Source organism: Nerophis ophidion, linkage group LG10 (assembly GCF_033978795.1).
Source record: "Nerophis ophidion isolate RoL-2023_Sa linkage group LG10, RoL_Noph_v1.0, whole genome shotgun sequence".
In the NCBI taxonomy this organism is placed as follows: domain Eukaryota; kingdom Metazoa; phylum Chordata; class Actinopteri; order Syngnathiformes; family Syngnathidae; genus Nerophis; species Nerophis ophidion.
Window position 1 is genome coordinate 23901278 of NC_084620.1, and position 19499 is coordinate 23920776.

General features: G+C 47.0%; 2 protein-coding genes across 3 annotated transcripts; both read right to left on the reverse strand.

The window, feature by feature from the left end:
• Positions 1–53: 53 nt before the first annotated feature.
• On the reverse strand, positions 54–6462 carry LOC133560447 (phosphofurin acidic cluster sorting protein 1-like). Its single transcript, XM_061912968.1, has 24 exons — positions 6099–6462; positions 5165–5252; positions 5007–5096; positions 4800–4925; positions 4598–4742; positions 4444–4535; positions 4227–4304; positions 4090–4149; positions 3862–4022; positions 3695–3788; positions 3549–3632; positions 3343–3464; positions 3134–3272; positions 2957–3061; positions 2790–2896; positions 2463–2617; positions 2288–2398; positions 2111–2213; positions 1999–2041; positions 1887–1929; positions 1658–1799; positions 1336–1577; positions 1150–1269; positions 54–1072 (listed from the first exon to the last, which is right to left on the reverse strand). The coding sequence occupies exons 1-24, from the start codon at positions 6248–6250 to the stop codon at positions 954–956; spliced, it is 2721 nt and encodes a 906-aa protein (XP_061768952.1). The 5' UTR covers positions 6251–6462; the 3' UTR covers positions 54–953.
• Positions 6463–6838: 376 nt separating this feature from the next.
• sf3b2 (splicing factor 3b, subunit 2) lies at positions 6839–19323 on the reverse strand. 2 transcript variants are annotated; one of them, XM_061912969.1, is made up of 21 exons: positions 19157–19323; positions 18812–18858; positions 18690–18740; positions 18401–18616; positions 18235–18331; positions 18065–18162; positions 17881–17989; positions 10073–10167; positions 9812–10000; positions 9634–9750; positions 9480–9560; positions 9178–9405; positions 8951–9100; positions 8795–8884; positions 8610–8717; positions 8428–8535; positions 8206–8351; positions 8043–8144; positions 7876–7975; positions 7044–7235; positions 6839–6978 (listed from the first exon to the last, which is right to left on the reverse strand). In XM_061912969.1, exons 1-21 carry the CDS (start codon positions 19284–19286, stop codon positions 6907–6909), a joined length of 2526 nt encoding a protein of 841 aa, XP_061768953.1. In that variant the 5' UTR covers positions 19287–19323; the 3' UTR covers positions 6839–6906. The 2 variants fall into 2 exon arrangements, with proteins under 2 accessions (XP_061768953.1, XP_061768954.1); XM_061912970.1 differs by having other exon boundaries at positions 10073–10164; positions 19157–19322.
• Positions 19324–19499: the final 176 nt, after the last annotated feature.

A 19499-nucleotide genomic window follows, 5' to 3' on the forward strand; every position in this document is an offset into this window, starting at 1 on the left:
TATACATGAATCAAAATTTTTATCTTTTTTGAACAAAGTAAAGTTACAACATCTGAATTATTTTTCATTTTATTTACAAAAATGAAACACTGACTTTTCACTCACGTTTGTTTGACCGACAAATGTAAAAATGAAAAAGCAATACTACAAAACATGTCAAAACAATGTCACATATGTACAAGCAATATTATTATTATTATTATTATTACTGTTAGAGGAAGAAGGCAAAATGCTGAAGAGACAATGGCATGTGCAAAATATCTCTTCATGTCTGTCCGTCACAATGTTCATCCGTTTCAATGACAACAAGAGCACAGTTACAAGCTGATGGCTGACACCGCCACGCAAGAGTCACAAAGACAAAAAGTTTTGAGTGTGTGACCTTCAAGATAACATCAAGACAGAAAGATTAAACTAGGATCACTTTCAGCACCAAAACAACAACCAAAACAAAACTGCAATAGTCAGAGTATCACTTTCTTTTGTTTTACATGAGTTATCCTTATTGTCTTAGAATTAACATTTGACCGTCTTGCAGAAAAAGGTAATACTTTAAGATGTGATTGTTTCAAATGTAATTTGGAATTTAGGATGTCATTATTTAAAATGTAATGCCTTTTTTAAAACTAAATTATTAGTCATTATTTCCAATCATTATATCAAATTTAATGTTATTATTTTAAATCTATAACAACATTATCACACAACTAATGTATATGTTACTTGTGATTAATTTTGAAAACCTTTGATAGATGTAATGAGCTAAACTAACACAGTTGCAAGTAACACTCGCACCCACACCATCAGGTTGTCATAGTCCAAGTAACACTGAAGTACTGCATGTAGTACTTTAGTTTTAAAGTAGGGAGTTCTGTCATGTGACGTTTCTGGGAAGTCAACAGATTTGCCTGATGTGTGCAAGACAGACAAGCGTCAAAGCAGGCCTTCTCCGCCTAGAGAGGAGGTTTGGTATAGCCAAAAAGTCCAACAGGAAAGTATTTGACGTGAGTGGGCCACTGGGCAGCCAGCTGGAAGAACTTGATGTCGTTCCACTCGACACCGTCGATGGACACTGGGGGGCAACAGAGGCGGCCTCAGATAGGGGGCAGTGAAGAGTAGTCAAGATGGCGGTCAAGACATCGCGCTTACCTTTCAGGATGGTCTGCTGCTGCTTGGCCGAGCAGATGAGACGACTTATACCTTCGATCACCTGACTCTTAGAATCCACTTCCTTCTCTCTGGGCTTCTTTCCCAAGAAGATGGTCGGCACTGCCAAAAGAAGCCATTGTACTAGAACATTCTAGAAGACGACAAATACTTACGACTTTTGCTCACCTTTTTTATTTTTTTCCTTTGTGACCACCGTCATGGCCATGGTGCTGACGTGAACACCATGAGGCTCGCTGCTGCCCCCGGCTGGCAGCCTACTGACCTGCAGCGAGCGGAATGCGCTCTTCAGCGTGTTTTTGCACGCCGTGTCGCGGCGCTCGCCTTCCCGCCTCTTCTCCGCCAGCGACGCCAGCCAGTAGTCCACCTGCAGTCCGATTGCGTCCACGCCGTGAGACATGCCAGGACTCCTGGGAGCGAGCGGCCGGCTAGCACGTTAGCACGGTAACCTAACCTGACAGGTGTGCACATAAGGCAGCTTCGCACTTACCCTTGCACTGTGACGCTACCCATAGAAGGGGATGAAGGGGGCGTGGCCACCTCTTTGATCACTCCAGTAGGGGAGCCATGGGAGGGAGGGGATGTTGAGGGGACGGCCAAGCTCACGGCTACACCCCCCTCTTCTGAATCGCCTTTTAAGGTTATGATATACTTTAGGGTTATGCAAGGTTATGATGTCACCATAATGCCGCTACCGGCATGTTTGGGCACATGCTTACCCGCCAGCATGGGCCCAGATTCGATCACGCCCACCTTCACAACCTACAAAACAGGAAGTGATGTCAGTCAAACAATCAAAGGTTTGCCTTAAAAAGTCAAGCAATCTCTTACTCCAATAAAAGGAATGAACTTCTGGTAGGACTCCTCCTCTCTCCTACAGAGAGATGTCAGCTGTTACTGAGCGCACAGAAAGTGGCATGCGGTTGGCAGGGGCGTTACTTACGTTTTGTGTTTACACGTCAGCATAGCCTCACCGATGGGAAGTTGGTGCGTGACCACGGCACTGCTTATGTACTGAGTGATTCGTCCTGCCACGTCCAGTTGTTCTGCACAGCAGAGACACACCAAAGTCACAACGATGCTTCTGACGGCACCTTGACATTTTCACTATCGGTGATACCTGTTGGAGGAGGCTCAGAGCGGCTAAACACATCTCGCCAGGCGCTGTCTAGGAAGGAGGAGTTGTAGCGGTTGTCCAGGGCACCGAGATGCTTGGCTAAGGGATGGGAGCCTGAAGCGGGAACACAATCAGCTGTGATGGGCGGGGCTTGTCAAACAGCAGCAATCCGGCTTACCCAGAGGAACCACCAGAAAGCGCATATGGCCAAGCCAGTCGGACGTCTTGTTAGCTAGCTGCGTGACAAAGAACTGCAAGATGGCGGCCAGGTAACTCTGGCTGCCCACCGCAGTCACCTTCACGACACGGGGCATGGACGCATTACAGTTGCAGCTGCCAATTAAACGACACCAACACGCTTTTATTGCGAAGACAGAAAGCAGAGATGCAGCTGCCAATCAAATAACACCAACACGCTTTTATTGTGAAGACAGGAAGCAGAGATCCAGCTCCCAATCAGAAGAGATGAACACACTTTTATTTAATAAAGAAGAGGAGTACTCACAACTTCTGGATGCGCATGAGAATGGCCGACAGGACCGCCTGGATTTCAGCCGGCGAGCACGTGCACACCACTGGCTGTTTGTGCACTTGCAGCTGCTCCAGCACGTACTGCACACACACACAGTCAGTGAAAAGGGGAGTGGGGAAACGGTGGTGGGACACGCCTACCTGTCCCTGCCAGTCGCCTCCGTTGACCAGGATGAGGCTCTCCGGGAGGGCGGAGTCAGCCAACAAAATGTGGTTGAGCTGGTCATACATGGCCTTCCTTAGGACCTACGCACGCACACAAACAAACATGAAAAAAGAGCGCTAACGAGCAAGCAAGAATCAAGCCACCGTGTTTACCGGCGTGCCATGTGCCAGCTCAGGTGACCTCTCAGAGTCTGAGCTATTGGTGCGCTCGCTCAAAGGTTTGGACAACTGCCGTTCCTTCATGGGGGTGCTGCTGCGCTTCTGCTTTGACGGGGTGTGGCCTCCATCCAACCTGCAACAGTAAAGCAATAAGGACGCATGACAACGCTATCCAATCACAAACACGCCGGCTATTGGGTTACCTTGGCGTTAACACTGTCTGGCTGTCACTTTTGCCACTCTTGATGGGTGTACGGATACTCTCGGCAACAGACACCGTGATGCAGGGGCCTGAGTCGGGGAGCAACTCCTGATCTGTGATCTCCTGCGACGTGCACATGCACACACGCAAGAGTGAAACCCCCGCAAAAATGTGGACGTGCACGCAGACTCAAAATGAAGTTTGTACCAGTGGCTCGCTCTCCGACAGCGCTTCCTCTAGGTTGCGGCTGCGGGAAGTTTTCATCTTGTCTGGGGGAGGCGCCTCCCCTTGCTGGCAGTAAGTGCATGTCAGACAACACACACAACAAACTCTGTCCCCCCGTCGAGACTTACCAGACTCAACGTGTCTCGGCCCAAACTGCCTTTGCTGTTCAGACTTCCGATCTCCGTTTGTGAGCTGGACTGGGACATTCCCTCAAAGAAAGGCCTGGATGGATGGAAAAGCGAGAATGGACAACTGTGATTGACAAACGGTGGTGTCCAAAAAGGGGAGCCCATACCTGAGTTTGGGTTTGGGAGTGCTCAGGATGCTGTCGGTCTCATCCATGTCGGGACCACTGTCACTCTGGTTGAACATCCCTAGGCTGTCATACAGCTCGTCCAGATCCTCTTCCACCTCTTGGATTTGCTCCCTGGACACGTGCTCCAGACCAAAGCCCACCTGGATGCCACAGGGGGAAACGGATAAGCCAGAGGCCACGCCCCTCTACAAAGGGTAAGTGTTGTACCTCATCGGGGACTTTGAACCTCTTGAGCAGTGCCACAAACTTTTGCTTTATGTTAGGTTGCTGCAAGCCAACATGACGGTGGTGTGAGAATGTGCACACTGTACACATAACAAGTGAGCTGGAGGACGGCCTCTCACCCTGCTGATGGCGGCGTTGGACGGCAGCTTGCGCCTTGGTTTCTTCTTCCTCACCTCCTCATCTTCGTCATACAGGTACTGCGCAGGAGGAGGCACGTGACTAGAAGCTAACAGATGCTAACAGCTGAGCAAGGAAGCTAGCTCCAGACCAACAGGCAGTGCCGGTGAGGATAAAAACAATGCAGCATCAACATGGAGACTAAAAAGCTCCGCCTACTTGTCCGTGGACGGGGTCATCGCTGCCCTCCTGCTCAGACGAGTAGCTCTCTTCCTCTTCCTCAGAGTAGTTGTCCATGTCTGGAGATCGATCTGAAAGGAAGAGGGTGATGGGTCAATTGAGTCAAAGTGGACAATGAGGACAGAAGCCGTACCTGACATCTTGGCTTTCGGACCCTCGTGGTCTATGGGCTGGCTTGATAGTGAGTAGACGCGCATCTCGGCCACAGGCAGCGAGGCATCCTTCAGCTGGCTGTGTAGGCCCAAAACCTGAGCGCCCTCGCTGGGGTGCTGCATCACCTGCGGAGGAGATGGGTATGTGGTCATGTGATCAAACCAGCGTTAGCGGTGGCGTACCTCAGCCATGTTGATGAGGCCCAGAGCGAGCGTCTTGTAGCCGAGGATGGTCCGGTTCTTGTAGCGTTTGCGGCGCTGCAGCATGATCTGCAGCTTGTTGGCGTCCCTCTTTAGGAAGTGAGGGTACTACACACAAAAAAGACAAAGGATCCTTTTAAACAAGAAGACAGCGGCAAGGGGGTGGGGCAAGGAGGGCAGGATGTTGACCTGCAGAGAGAAGGTGAGCTGTAGGTCGGTCTCCGTCAGGCCGGCTGATGCCAGAATGATCTCGTTGGAACGGAGGATCCGCTTGGAGCCCTGACACACGACAAAATACATGAGAACACAGACGAGTGCATACACACATCCAACCTATGAACTCTCACCTGAAGTTTTACGGCGATGACCACAGATGTGAGGTCTTTGTCAAGCTCCTTCAGCATGATCAGCTTCTTGAGAGTCAAGTTGAACAGTCTGATGACAGACAATACATGACACGAGCAGGTATGTGGTGCATCTCAGGTTATCAAGGTTAGCTGTCTTAGCACCCTTTTAACCCTGGTATCATCCGTTTGCACTGTTAACACAGAATACTGCATAGCCTGTTTTGACACAAAAGGGGGCGTGTCCTGCATTTGACATTCAGCACAAACACAAATTGTTGTTGTTGCGCCACCTACCCACACACACACATTATGCACTAGCTGATGCTCGTGTGTATTTGTATGGTGATTCACCTCCTCTGCGGAAACCACAGCACAAGTGTGTGTGTGTGTGTGTTGTTTGTGCGCAGGAGGGTGGCTAATGTCTAATTTGGTTGCCTGTTTTGGTATGCATTGCATGTGTTTGCACTCAGTAAGTTTCCTGTATGCTGTTGCCTCATAGGTTCAGAGGTCACATGGGAGAATGCGTTTTAATGTTTCAAAAACAGGAAGTGCAGTGACGCCCCGAAGGTAGCCATCTTGGACGCCTGAGGTGAAAGCCTGTGTTGCTATGGCAACAAGCTGCAACCAGCACTGATGTACATGCATATACATTTGACAAAATGTGATGGTGCAGGTTTGTACATATAAATGTCTGTACATACACATGATATGTACACACACACACACACTTACACCAAACACATGTATGTGTCATGTCATGTGATTAACCCCCTGATAAAGCATCACTATCTGATGCAGGTGTTGTCATGTGACCTCCATGGGCCAATCGGAAGAAACTGACAGGTAAACAAAAGGTGACATCCCTCTTGCTATTCGCTCATCGTAGCCCAGGCGTTAGAACAATGACATCGTGACTCCTCCCGCCCCCCAATACCTGGGCACACAGCTGGGCGAAGAGCGGTCCACTTCCCAGGTGGCGAACAGGTTCATGTGGACCGGCCGGTTCGAAGAGATGCTGACTGGTTTGGAGAGCTGGCCGTACGGCGAGGGGACGACCGTGGCGCGCGGAAGCCCTCCTCGCTCCATTCTGAAGGCGGAAAAGCGAACCGCGTAGAGGAGGGAGGCTTCCTGGTTGTGTTCCTGCCTCTGCAGCAAAGGACTAATGGCCACCAGGCAGCAGGCAGGTCCGGGAGCCCGCGTTCTCTCTTCTGTGCGACGAGGAAGCGGAAATTGTCCGACTCACGAGCACGCCCCCCGGGGGCTGTACGAGAGCGTGCACGTTGCGGCAGCAGCAGCTGGACGTGCGCGACACCGTGTATGGTCTGTGCGCGCGCAACAACGGAAGCATAAACAAGTGGGGAAGGGCCAAGTGTGCGTGCGTGTGTGTTTTACTTTATTAGAACAGCGAACGTGTTTTCAAAGAGTAGACAAAAACACTGCTAGCCAGCTATAATAGCAACACATTTTGGGTCTCATGAAAGCCCAAAACTCATTGATAAGGATAAGGCGATTATGAGGTCATCATCCTAATAAGCTGGGGTCACCTTTCACATTCACACGTGTCAGTCAGGTGATGGCAAATCCCACTTGCAGTATGTATTTAGGTCAGACCAAAACCAGCTCCATAATGGTCTGAGTACATTGTTATTAATTAAAAAAAACAGGAGACAGGAATAAATAGTAAAAAAAAAAAAAAGTTTATTGTGAAAGTAAAACATCAGCTTCCTCTTTACAGTGGTTGTCTAGAACTTGAACTCCTTGTACTTTTTAGCGCCGCCTCGTGTGTCCTGGGGCTGAGCCTTCCTCTTCTTTTGCTGAAGGTGACATTGACATAATTACCTTCTTCATCATTATCATCATCATCATCTTTGTGCATTACCTTCTGTTTTGCTGCGTGCTCAGCCACCATGTCGCTGAAGTCCTCTTTTTCTACCTGTGCCTGCTGCTCACGCACGTGTTCTTCATACTTCTGGGTCATGGCCATGGGGTCCAGCTCCAGCTCCTCAGGTGCCAGTGCCACCTCCACACCATGCGAGTCTCCCCCGCTGCCAGTTTTGCGGCTCACCGCGGCCTACAGACGGATCAAGCATGCGTGCTATAAGGACGGCCACGTGGATGGCATTTGGTGTTTGTAATCCAGTACATACTCTACGTTGCCCCCACACATATTATGCCATAACTGCAAAAACATGCTTAAAAATGAGCTATAGTAGCAAATGACTGCCACTCTCAATAAGTAGATATTTGACAAGAATCTTAACATTTCTAGTAATAACATGCACTCGTAACGCATCATTTTGTAATATATATTAATATTATACCTTCTTTGAGAATACAAAGTTTATAAAAATAAACTACACAAATCAATTTAGATTTTAAAGACATGGTAAAATACCAAAAGAAGATCAGGATACGAAACTCGTCTTAAGGACTATTTAACTAAACCGTTATGAGGGTTATGTATTTTCAGAAAGCAAAGAACCACGGGGCAGGACATGTATCTTGAGTATTTAAGCTTAATATACCATGTTAACACAATATATATTTATCATTTTCATAATTTGATTTACAAATTTAAATATTTTATACCCTCACAAAAAAACAAGTTATTTTTAATTGAGGCGGGACGTCAGTAGAACTTCCAGAAGTTTTGCGCAGACTCCAGAGGAGTTGGCAACTATGGGATGGACAGGAAAAAAGGCTCTACTCACGGCCGACATATCGTAGATGTGCGTGGAGGCCATCATGGCGGCACCCACTGGGCCCGTTCGTCTTTCAGGAAGGACGGTGAAGAGTTGTGGCGTTTCATTGCTACGAGGACAAGAACACGGTCAAACAGAGGGACATTATAGGAATGAAAACGGGGGCCTTTTCCCACCCGTCCATGGCCTCCTCTATCTTCTTCTTCCTCAGCTCGATGAGTTCAGGAGTCTCCATGCCAGCGGGGACGGACGAGAAGCCTCCGGGCGTGATCAAACCGCTGAAAAGACGCCAACGTGTCATAATTACTGTGACATCACGTCATAACCTTTAACCTCTACCTGTCTGCCGGTGTAAAAAATCCAGTCTCATCTGGTTTCTCCTCGTCGCTCTCCTCTTCCTCCTCCTCTTCTTCAGAAGACTCTTCGTCAGATGGCTCCAGCTCACCCCATGTTGAGCGGTCCACTTCCTCTTCCTCCGCTTTGGCCTGCTCGCACAAATCAGCACATTTGATGGCATCTTACCTTTAAATTTCTCGATAATCAGGCTCGCGCAAGTCTTACCTGGAAGTCTGCAGAGTTGGTCCCGAACACATCGCCATACAGCGGTTTGCCCAATTCGTCTACTGGGGGTTTCCCCCAGCCACCAGCATGATAGCCGAATGTGCAGTTCTGAAAAGGTGGGGGTCAGAGTGTCAGAAGACATTTAAGAAGCTTTTCCAAACAATCATGATAGTGGTTATTACCTCCGGGATGGGTGAGTTCAGTCCGGGGATCTTGAGGTTCGGGTAGGACGGAGGGGGGCCGTACCTCTGCATTGCAATCAGCCAGGGGGGCGGGACCTTGTGGGAGTTCTGGGGGAAGACACAGTTGTGAGCAACCTGACAAGTGTTCAACTTTTTCACTGTGAGGCAATGTTGCAGGCACTCACGGGTCCAACCGGCATTCCCAGCGCGATGCGAAGCTCATCGGAAAGGTCACCTGGCTTCTTCTCCTTTAGACGGGTCTCAAACTCTTTACCCTACACACACAAACACAATCAGAAACCTTGGCAAGCAGTGCAGTAGGTGCTTGTCATGAGCGTTACCTCGTAGTAAAGATCGCCATGGATGGTCAACTTGGGCTTAATCTGCCACTTGAAGAATGCGTCATGAAGTTTTTGGTAGTCGATGTCGATCTTCCCCATTTTGGGACGAACTTTCTCCCTCATTTTGGTTTTCATGGTTTTGGCGTCTTCCTGAGAGATGCACAGAAGGGTTTGCTCTCATCACCCCTGAGATACTTACACAAAAACGTCACTCTCGACCAGCCTACCTTCTCTTGCAGGGCCTCTCTCATTTCCTGAATACCGGTTCGCCTGATAAATTCCGGGAGTTGGAAGGGCGGCTTCTCAATGCCCCTCTTCCCTTGCAGGTACTTGCGCTTGAAGCACCAGTGGCGAGGAACTGGAACCGTGTTCCGGGTGGCCTTGAGGTGGACCAGCAGTTTGGGCTCCTGTGCAGTCACATCGTGCATCTCCACCACATCTGGGCGGGCCACCAGCTGGGGGCGGAGCAAGGTGGTCGTCAAATAAACTGCCTGCGGCTTAGGGTCAGAGAGGTAAGGGCAAAGTTTACCTGCTTGAGCTCAGCTACAGTGAGACGGTTCATCCTCCTCAACTTCTTCTTAGACAGTTTGGGAACATCTGTCCGCAGTTCCTGTCCAGGAGAAACAAACATCTTCATTGTGGAACAAACGGATTTGCAGCTGTGAAAGGCCAGAAAGTCATACATCGTCGCTGTCGTCGCTGTCTTTCTTCTCCAACTCAAAGCCTTTTTTCCTCAGGATGGGCAATTCCTGCTTTTCCGCCTTGTCAGGCTCTTTGTCCTTCTTTAGGTCGTCGGTCAGCTGCCAGTCAAAAGGTGTCATGAAGCTTGGTGTGACAGCAGCCAATCACACGTGGACTCACCTTGAAGGCATCAAACACGCGCTTGAAAAAGATGTAGTTGGGGTCGTAAATCTCTGGCTCCTCTGTAACGTACTCTATCTCCACTTGGGTTTCATCTTCCTCCTCCTTCTCGCCGTCGATCTGTTCCTTCTTCTCCTGGGCACGCTTGTTCTTGCTCTTCTTTTTGCGGTTCCTGCGTCTGCGGTTTTTCTGAGGAAAAAAAACGCTTCATGTCATCACTCGCAGTTGCAAGGAGACAAATATTCTGACAAGAAAACTCACCTCCTTCTTTGACACCCGATTATCGTCTTCTTCCAACTCAGACGCTGCGTGTGAAGAGCTGTTCAAGTTCATGTCTGCGCTGCTATCTTCTTCTACTTGTAAAGGGGACAAACACAAGACAGCATTGACGGACAAGCAGCAGCCGACCGCTGCTGGGATGGGCGATATGTCCTAAAATCTATATATTGATATATATTGCTGCCTCTTGTAATAACGAAATATATCAATCATGATATATAATTTGGTATGTAAATGATAATAGAACCATTTAACAATCGGCTACTAAGGCTCCTAATTTAGCTGATAGCGGATCTGATATTCAGTGGGGCAAAAATGTATTTAGTCAGCCACCGATTGTGCAAGTCCTCCCACTTAAAATGATGACAGAGTTCTGTTATTTTCATTATAGGTACACTTCAACTGTGAGAGACAGAATATGAAAAAAATAATCAGGAATTCACATTGTAGGAATTTTAAAGAATTTATTTGTAAATTATGGTGGAAAACAAGTATTTGGTCACTTCAAACAAGGAAGATCTCTGGCTCTCACAGACCTGTAACTTCTTCTTTAAGGTCTTCTGTCCTCCACTCGTTACCTGTATTAATGGCACTTGTTTGAACTCGTTATCTGTATCAAAGACACCTGTCCACAGCCTCAAACAGTCAAACTCCAAACTCTACTATGTCCAAGACCAATGAACTGTCCAAGGACACCAGGAAAATAATTGTAGACCTGCACCAGACTGGGAAGAGTGAATCTACAATTGGCAAGCAGCTTTGTGTGAAAAAATCAACTATGGGAGCAATTATCAGAAAATGGAAGACATACAAGACCACTGATAATCTCCTTAGATTATCATCCCGCAAGATCTCATCCCGTGGGGTCAAAATGATCATGAGAACGGTGAGCAAAAATCCCAGAACCACACGGGGGGACCTGGTGAATGACCTGCAGAGAGCTGGGACTAAAGTAACAAAGGTTACCATCAGTAACACACTACGCCGACAGGGAACCAAATCCTCTAGTGCCAGACGTGTCCCCCTGCTTAAGCCAGTGCATGTCCAGGCCCGTCTGAGTTTATGGATGATACAGCAGAGGATTGGGAGAATGTCATATGGTCAGATGAAACCAAAATAGAACTTTTTGGTATAAACTCAATTTGTCGTGTTTGGAGGAAGAAGAATACTGAGTTGCATCCCAAGAACACCATACCTACTGTGAAGCATGGGGGTGGAAACATCTTGCTTTGGGGCTGGAAACATCTTGCTTTGGGGCTGTTTTTCTGCTAGTGGACAGGACGATTGATCCGTGTTAAGGAAAGAATGAATGGAGCCATGTATCGAAGAGATTTTGAGGCAAAACCTCCCTCCATCGGTGAGAGCTTTGAATGGTTGACCAAATACTAATTTTCCACCATAATTTACAAATAAATTCTTTAAAATTCCTACAATGTGAATTCCTGGATTTTTTTTTCTCACATTCCGTCTCTCACAGTTGAAGTGTACCTATGATGAAAATTACAGACCTCTGTCATCATTTTAAGTGGGAGAACTTGCACAATCGGTGGCTGACTAAATACTTTTTTGCCTCACTGTATTGCATAATGTATTTGATTGTGGCAGTGCGCCACAGCAACATATTAGCAACCACTCTTTAAAAGTGAGTTTTTTTTAAGATAAAACTAAAAAAAATAATGTATTATAGCATCCAGAAGAAGACACAAAGTTTGATGCTCTTTTTAGATTCTATTGCCAATCTTACTGTATGCTAACAACAAGCCCTTTTCCAACAACAATATCCTCTGTGCACATTTGTCCCAGTGTTTCTAGACACAAAACAGCACTTCCTCATTCTCCGCAGACAACGTGTGTTCACAGGACACGGGAAAAAATGGTAATTGTATTATACTTGTATAGCGCTTTTCTACCTCCAAGGTACTCAAAGCGCTTTGACTTTACTTCCATATTCCCCCATTCACACACTGATGGTGGGAGCTGTTATGTGAGGCGCTAACCACGACCCATCAGGAGCAAGGGTGAAGTGTCTTAGCCAAGGACACAACAGATGTGACTGGGATGGCAAAAGATGGGATAAAACCCAGAACCCTCAAGTTGCTGGCATGGCCACTCTACCACAACCTTAACACGTTAAACCATGCGATTAATAAAAATAAATTATCGCTTTATTAAAAATGAATCACTGCGGGTTAAGACTTCACCTGGAAGACGCATACAATTGTTACAGTCTGATCGCAATGAGAGGTGGTCAAATTCGCTTCAAAACAGAACTTTATATAAAACTAAGGTAACTTGTTGGTATTGCAGCAACATTTTTTTTTTATCATCGGCACACATCAAGTTTAAAAAAATACCATCTTAAAGTAATATACACACTCGAGGATTGTGTTGTCAATCCTCTTAGTGACTTCTTTAGTAAACAAGCTACTAGCGACAAATCCAATGACTTCTCCCAGGGATATAGGAGACTTTTTTGTGTCGTGGAGACTCTGGTGAAACTAAGCAGCAGTCACCGTCCTCAGCAGGCAGTGACGGCTGCTGCCGGTCAGCTGATGCTGCTGCGTCCATAGCTACATGCTAGCATGAATGCTAGCTACATCGACATGAAGCAAAGGAGAACGCTCCGCTGTTAAAATGGAAGGTCACATCTTAAATTTGGTAAGACCAAGTTTTGCAAGAAGACGTCAATTATATCAGCACAACTGATCTGTTGTACATTGAAGAGGCACACTTACAGCAAGGATTAACAAACTGTAATACACGAACAAGAATATTAACTTGCAACTACAGACTAAATGTGAATTTATATTTGCTTCCTGGAGAACGCTGAACATCTGCAAGTAACCAAAATGAGCTGGGGTTGCATTGAACAAAAAAAGAGATCAGTATTTTCATCTGAAAAAGTGAACACTTGTTTCAACAACTGTTAAAACAAAATAAGAGTAAATGGTGCACTATATTAAGTTGTTTATGAGTGTGTTTACTATATTAACGATAAGTATCTTGTTTGTAAGTTTAATGCAAACTGCAAAGCCTTTAAATGTGCACGTGATTTTTACTATAAATATTTTCACCAAATGTTCAGCAAATCAATGGCTTGCAGTTCATTAAAACATTTGAACAACGTTCTTGTATGATATTCTGACAACTAAATTGCAGTTGTACCCAAAAATAATTATTTTATTTTTTGCAAGAAAATAACCCTTGATTAATCATGACTAATCACAGGTAGGCCTTGGCAACATAGCCTAAAAAAAATCCCAAATTTTTTTCACAAAAAAATCAATTTACCATTTTCCCCCTTTTTTTTTTTTTTTTTTTTGAAGAAACCATTGAATACAAATGACAGATAATTTAGAACAATTTTTTTTTTATTTGATCAAAAACTAGTAGTTTGAAATGAAACTGCATCTTACTCTTGGTAAGATTCTAATTAGTATAATGTTATATACAGATATATAAAACTAATCCCGCGGCCACCAAACCAGAACCCCTCAACGCCTTGACTGCGCGTAGAAATTCTGTCCATAAAAGTTATGAACGGAAATGGTGACAAAGGGCAGCCTTGGCGGAGTCAAACCTTCACTGGAAACGTGTCCAACTTACTGCCGGCAATGCGGACCAAGCTCTGACACTGATTGTACAGGGAGCGGACTGCCACAATAAGACAGTCCGATACCCCATACTCTCTGTGCACTCCCCACAGGACTTCCCGAGGGACACGGTCGCATGCCTTCTCCAAGTCCACAAAGCACATGTAGACTGGTTGGGTAAACTCCCATGCACCCTCAAGAACCCTGACAAGAGTATAGAATAGAGCTGGTCCACAGTTCCACGACCAGGACGAAAAACACACTATTCCTCCTGAATCCGAGGTTCGACTATCCGGCGTAGCCTCCTCTCCAGTACACCTGAATAAACCTTGCCGGGAAGGCTGAGGAGTGTGATCCCACGATAGTTGGAACACACCCTCCGGTCCCCCTTCTTAAAGAGAGGGACCACCACCCTGGTCTGCCAATCCAGAGGTACCGCCCCCGATGTACACGCGATGCTGCAGAGTCTTGTCAACCAAGACAGCCCCACAGCATCCAGAGCCATAAGGAACTCCGGGTGGACCTCATCCACCCCTGGGGCCTTGCCACCGAGGAGCTTTTTAACTACCTCGGCAACTTCAGCCCCAGAAATAGGAGAGCCCACCACAGATTCCCTAGGCACTGCTTCCTCATAGGAAGACGTGTTGGTGGGATTGAGGAGGTCTTCGAAGTATTCCTTCCACCTATCCACAACATCCGCAGTTGAGGTCATCAGAACACTATCCGCACAATACACGGTGTTGACAGTGTACTGCTTCCCCTTCCTGAGGCGGCGGATGGTGGTCCAGAATCGCTTCAAAGCCGTCCGGAAGTCGTTTTCTATGGCTTCCCAGACCTCCTCCCATGTCCGAGTTTTTGCCTCCGCGACCGCTGAAGCTGCACACCGTTCGGCCCGTCGGTACCGGTCCACTGCCTCCGGAGTCCTATGAGCCAAAAGAACCCGATAGGACTCCTTCTTCAGCTTGACGGCATCCCTCACCGGTGGTGTCCACCAACGGGTCCTATGATTACCGCCCCGACAGGCACCAACTACCTTGCCGCCACAGCTCCAATCGGCCGCCTCGACAATAGAGGTGTGGAACATGGTCCACTCGGACTCAATGTCCAGCACCTCCCTCGTGACATGTTCAAAGTTCTTCCGGAGGTTGGAATTGAAACTCTCTCTGACAGGAGACTCTGCCAGACGTTCCCAGCAGACTCTCACAATGCGTTTGGGCCTGTCAGGTCTGTCCGGCATCCTCCCCCACCATCGCTGCCAACTCACCACCAGGTGGAGATCGGTAGAAAGCTCCGCCCCTCTCTTCATCCGAGTGTCCAAAACATGAGGCCGCAAATCCGATGACACAACTACAAAGTCGATCATGGAACTGCGGCCTAGGGTGTCCTGGTGCCAAGTGCACATATGGACACCCTTATGTTCGAAAATGGTGTTTGTTATGGACAAACTGTGACGAGCATAAAGTCCAATAAAAAAACACCACTCGGGCGGCCCTTCTTCCCAATCACGCCTCTCCAGGTTTCACTGTCGCTGCCAACATGAGCGTTGAAGTCCCCCAACAGAACAAGGGAATCACCCGAGGGAGCACTCTCCAGTACTCTCTCGAGTGTACCCAAAAAGGGTGGGTAGTCTGAACTGCTGTTTGGTGCGTAAGAACAAACAACAGTCAGGACCCGTCCCCCCACCCGAAGGCGGAGGGAGGCTACCCTTTCGTCCACTGGGTTGAACTACAACGTGCAGGCTTTGAGCGGGGGGGCAACAAGAATTGCCACCCCAGCCCGTCGCCTCTCACTGCTGGCAACGCCAGAGTGGAAGAGGGTCCAGTCCCTCTCGAGAGAAGTGGTTCCAGAGCCCTTGCTGTGCGTCGCAGTGAGTCTGACTACATCCGTCCGGAACTTCTCCACTTCCCGCACTAGCTCAGGCTCTTTCCCCCCCCGTGAGGTGACGTTCCACGTCCCAAGAGCTAGCCTCTGTAGCCGAGGATCGGACCGCCAAGTGCCCTGCCTTCGGCTGCCGCCTAGCTCCCTTCACACCCGATCTCTATGGCCCCTGCAATGGGTGGTGAGCCCATTGGAGGGGGCACCCACGTTGCCTCTTTGGGCTGTGCCTGGCCGGGCCACATGGGGACAGGCCCGGCCACCAGGCGCTCGCCATCGTGCCCCACCTCCGGGCCTGGCTCCAGAGGGGGGCCCCAGTGACCCGCGTCCGGGCGAGGGAATTCTGAGTCCCTTTCTTGTGTTCATCATAGAGGTCTTCGAGCTGCTCTTTGTCTGGTCCCTCACCTAGGATCAGTTTGCCTTGGGAGACCCTACCAGGGGACTTAAGCCCCCGGACAACATAGCTCGTAGGATCATAGGGACACGCAAACTCCTCTACCGCGGTAAGGTGGCAGCCCAACATGGGGATCTATAAAGTGCAAACTTCTGTCTTGAATAACTTACTCCTATAATAAAAATGTAGTATTATTAGGAGTGTCACGGTACGTGTATTTATATTGAACCGTTTCGGTACGGGGGTTTCGGTTCGGCACGCGGGCGTACTGAACAAGTTTGTAAGTCTTACAAGCTGCTCTGCTTTCTGCCTCCGTCTCAGCAGCAAGCATTGTCCCGCCCACACAACCATCTGATTGGTTATATACAAAGCCAATCAGCAGTGCGTATTCAGAGCGATGGTGCCAATGCTTTAGCGTCAAGCAGATATGAGTTTAGCAGGGAAGCAGCGCACTCTCCCCAAATAATAAACACTTCCAAGTCTACTACTTTCTAAACATCACTATGAGCCCGTTGACTTTCTAGAAACTTAAACTGCAGCTCAGCTCACTCGCAGTCCTGGCTTTAGGTGAGGGTTAGTTAGCTTTTAGCGTAATGTTAGCTCATTTTGCGGTGTGTGTGCGCGCGCGTGTGTGTGCGTGCATGCGTGTGTGTTAGGGGCAGCAAAGCCCTGTCTGTCTGTTATTGCATTGAACTCTATGGTGTACAAGGATGAATAGTCTCTCCTATTGCTGTTGTAATATTTTTTCTGCTATAGTTACATTAATCATTAGTAATGTAGCAGCCTAGTTTGAATGGCAGGGTCCATGCTGCCACATGTTGACAAAAATATAACATTTACATAATAAAAGTCAACTACAGGCTTCCCAAATGCTGTAATAAATTAAGCATGATGAGTTGACTTGAAGCTGTTTAATGTTGCACTTTTTATATGTAGAAGAAAGGTTTTGTCATTTTATTTAATCAAAGCAACAACTTGAGACAGATAATGTGTATTAACGTAGGCAGAATTATTATAGTGTTCCCAATGTTAAAAGGATAAAGCCTTTGTTTACAAATTTGGTAAATAAATAACCAAAAAATGTATATTTTGTTGTTTTCTTACTGTACCGAAAATGTACCGAACCGTGAAATCCAAACAGAGGTATGTACCGAACCGAACCAACATTTTTGTGTACCGTTACACCCCTAAGTATTATACAATGTATCCAAATAAATAATGAAGTAAAACATTGGGAGGACTATAGTTTGTTTCAGTAAGTAAATAAAGTAAACACAGCCTTTTTCATACACTCATCTTGGCCGTGTGCAAAGCGATTGCTTTAATGATCGCTGTACGCATTGTGTTTCTATTCACATCATACATGGTATCCTCAAACATACCTTGTGTCGTTAATTCCACCATAGTAGGGTGATTTTTAGCCTGTAGTCGGTCTGTTGTTACATCTTGTTCACCTCGTAAAGAATTGTACTTCTCGCAATCAGCTGGAAGCTTTGGTTTAAGACGCTGGAACAAGTTTGTTGTGCGGATACCTTTTTAAAATGTGCTGTCATTTGTTCCATGCCTGTTACAACAAAACTAAACACTAACAACACTTTACTTTTCTTTGAAACAAACGTCTTGCTCTCCTTTGCGTTAGCATTAACCATGTTTTGTTATGTGTGCCGCAAAAGTTAACTTAATCATTTTAATGGCAAAACGTAGTTTTTACCACTGGATTATCAAGACGTACTCATTAAAGTAAAATCGTTGTTGTTGGCAGGTATGGCAAAGAGACGAATCAAGATTTTAACACACATTGTAGGTTGGAAAAAACGAAGAAAACTGGAAATTATTTTTTTATATTTTTACAGAGATATAAAATAGAGGGATTTCCGACTATAGACGGAAAAATCACATGCCTGAAGTATATAGAGAAGAATACCAACCCGCAGGGTCCACATGCTGCTCCTGTCTGATCTCCTTCAGCTGGAGGATCTTTTCCAGAGCCTGAGGAATCTTTGGCCCTCCAACAATCATGTCCTCGCTCTGCCAGACCTTCAAGAAACATCACACTTTTAGTTGGGTGCCAACATATTGAATGAGGGGTCTAATTCAAGCAGGGCTGCTTACCTCCCTGTTTTCGTCACCTGGGGGGAGAGGTACTCTCTGTCTCTGACTAGGCATCATACTGACCCCCGGGGGTAGCGGACCGCGAGGATCCAAACCCACTGTGAAGCAGACACACAAACAGGCGGTTAGAGTGTGAAGGGCGTGCTAAATAACAAATCTCATCTACATACTTCTAACCGCGGTGACGGGGGGCAATGCCCTGCCAATGGGTCCCTGCTGCATGTGAATCATCTCCTGCTGGCGCTCCTGTTCCATCAGCATCGCGGCCTGAATCAAAAAGTTTCAACAATTTACATGATGTAGCCACGTTATCTTCATGCTAGCTTGTCCTCTCACCCTCTTTTGCTGCTCCAGTAGCTCCTGATTATCAGACAGCCGACCATCGTGCTCCTCGTGCTGCATCACAATGGCCGCCATCTGAAGCTGGTCATCTTGCAACAGACCCGGAGGAGGCATGTGCATGACAGGAGGCGGTGGTCCACCCGTCATCATGCTCATTGACGCGTGCAGCATGCCCCCCATCACAGGCGGCATGGACTGGATGCCAGGCATCTGTGGTGGAACAATGCACCCATGAGTCAACACTTTAATAGTACGACATCACGTGATAATTGGGGAAATTTACCTGGGGGCCCACAGCTTTGTCATCATTCGGTTTTCCCACCAGGACACCAGTCTACACAGGGTAAACATTAGGTAACAATACAGCAGAACACAAGCCGTCTGTCCTTTTTAATGTAATTTTACCTGAATCATATAGCCTTTCAGTCGGTCAATCAACTCTTCCCTTGGACCTGCAGACCAAACAAGCAGAATCATTTGGAGCCTTATGAACCTTAGTGCTGGTAACATCAATGAACAAAAAATACCGTTTGAACTTCGTAGGAAAATAAACAATACAACAGCTACCAATGCAAAAACTTAATTAAGACCCACGTTTGTTTTCAGTTGCATACTCAGTTCAAGATTATTACACAAAACAAGCCAAGCGAATAAGCTAGCGGAAAAATTAGCATCGTTAGCATAGCAAGCCTTAGCTAAGTACAAGCCCTTTTTTCGGCGCTTTTAAGTAATTGTTCTTTCTTTTCTTACCCAACGTAGGCGCACCAATCTCGGCCAACTTGGTTTGGAGCTCTGAATGGCTCCACGAATTTAAAGCCGCAATCGCACACCCCAGGTCAGCTTGGCGACCATCAGCTCCCGGTGGCAAGTCGGACGCCATGTTGGACAGTGAACAGTAACAACGGCGCCACTGTGACGCGACTCATGATGTGCGGCGCATTGCTTTCTGGGAAATGTAGCCATAAGGGATGCGCCTATAGACCTTTTATGATATAGTATTTTGCATTTTTGCCGGTAGATGTCACTGTAAACACGTTTTATAAAGCTTCCGTTATTAAACAGTTTGCAAGACGCCTAAGTATTTTATCCATTC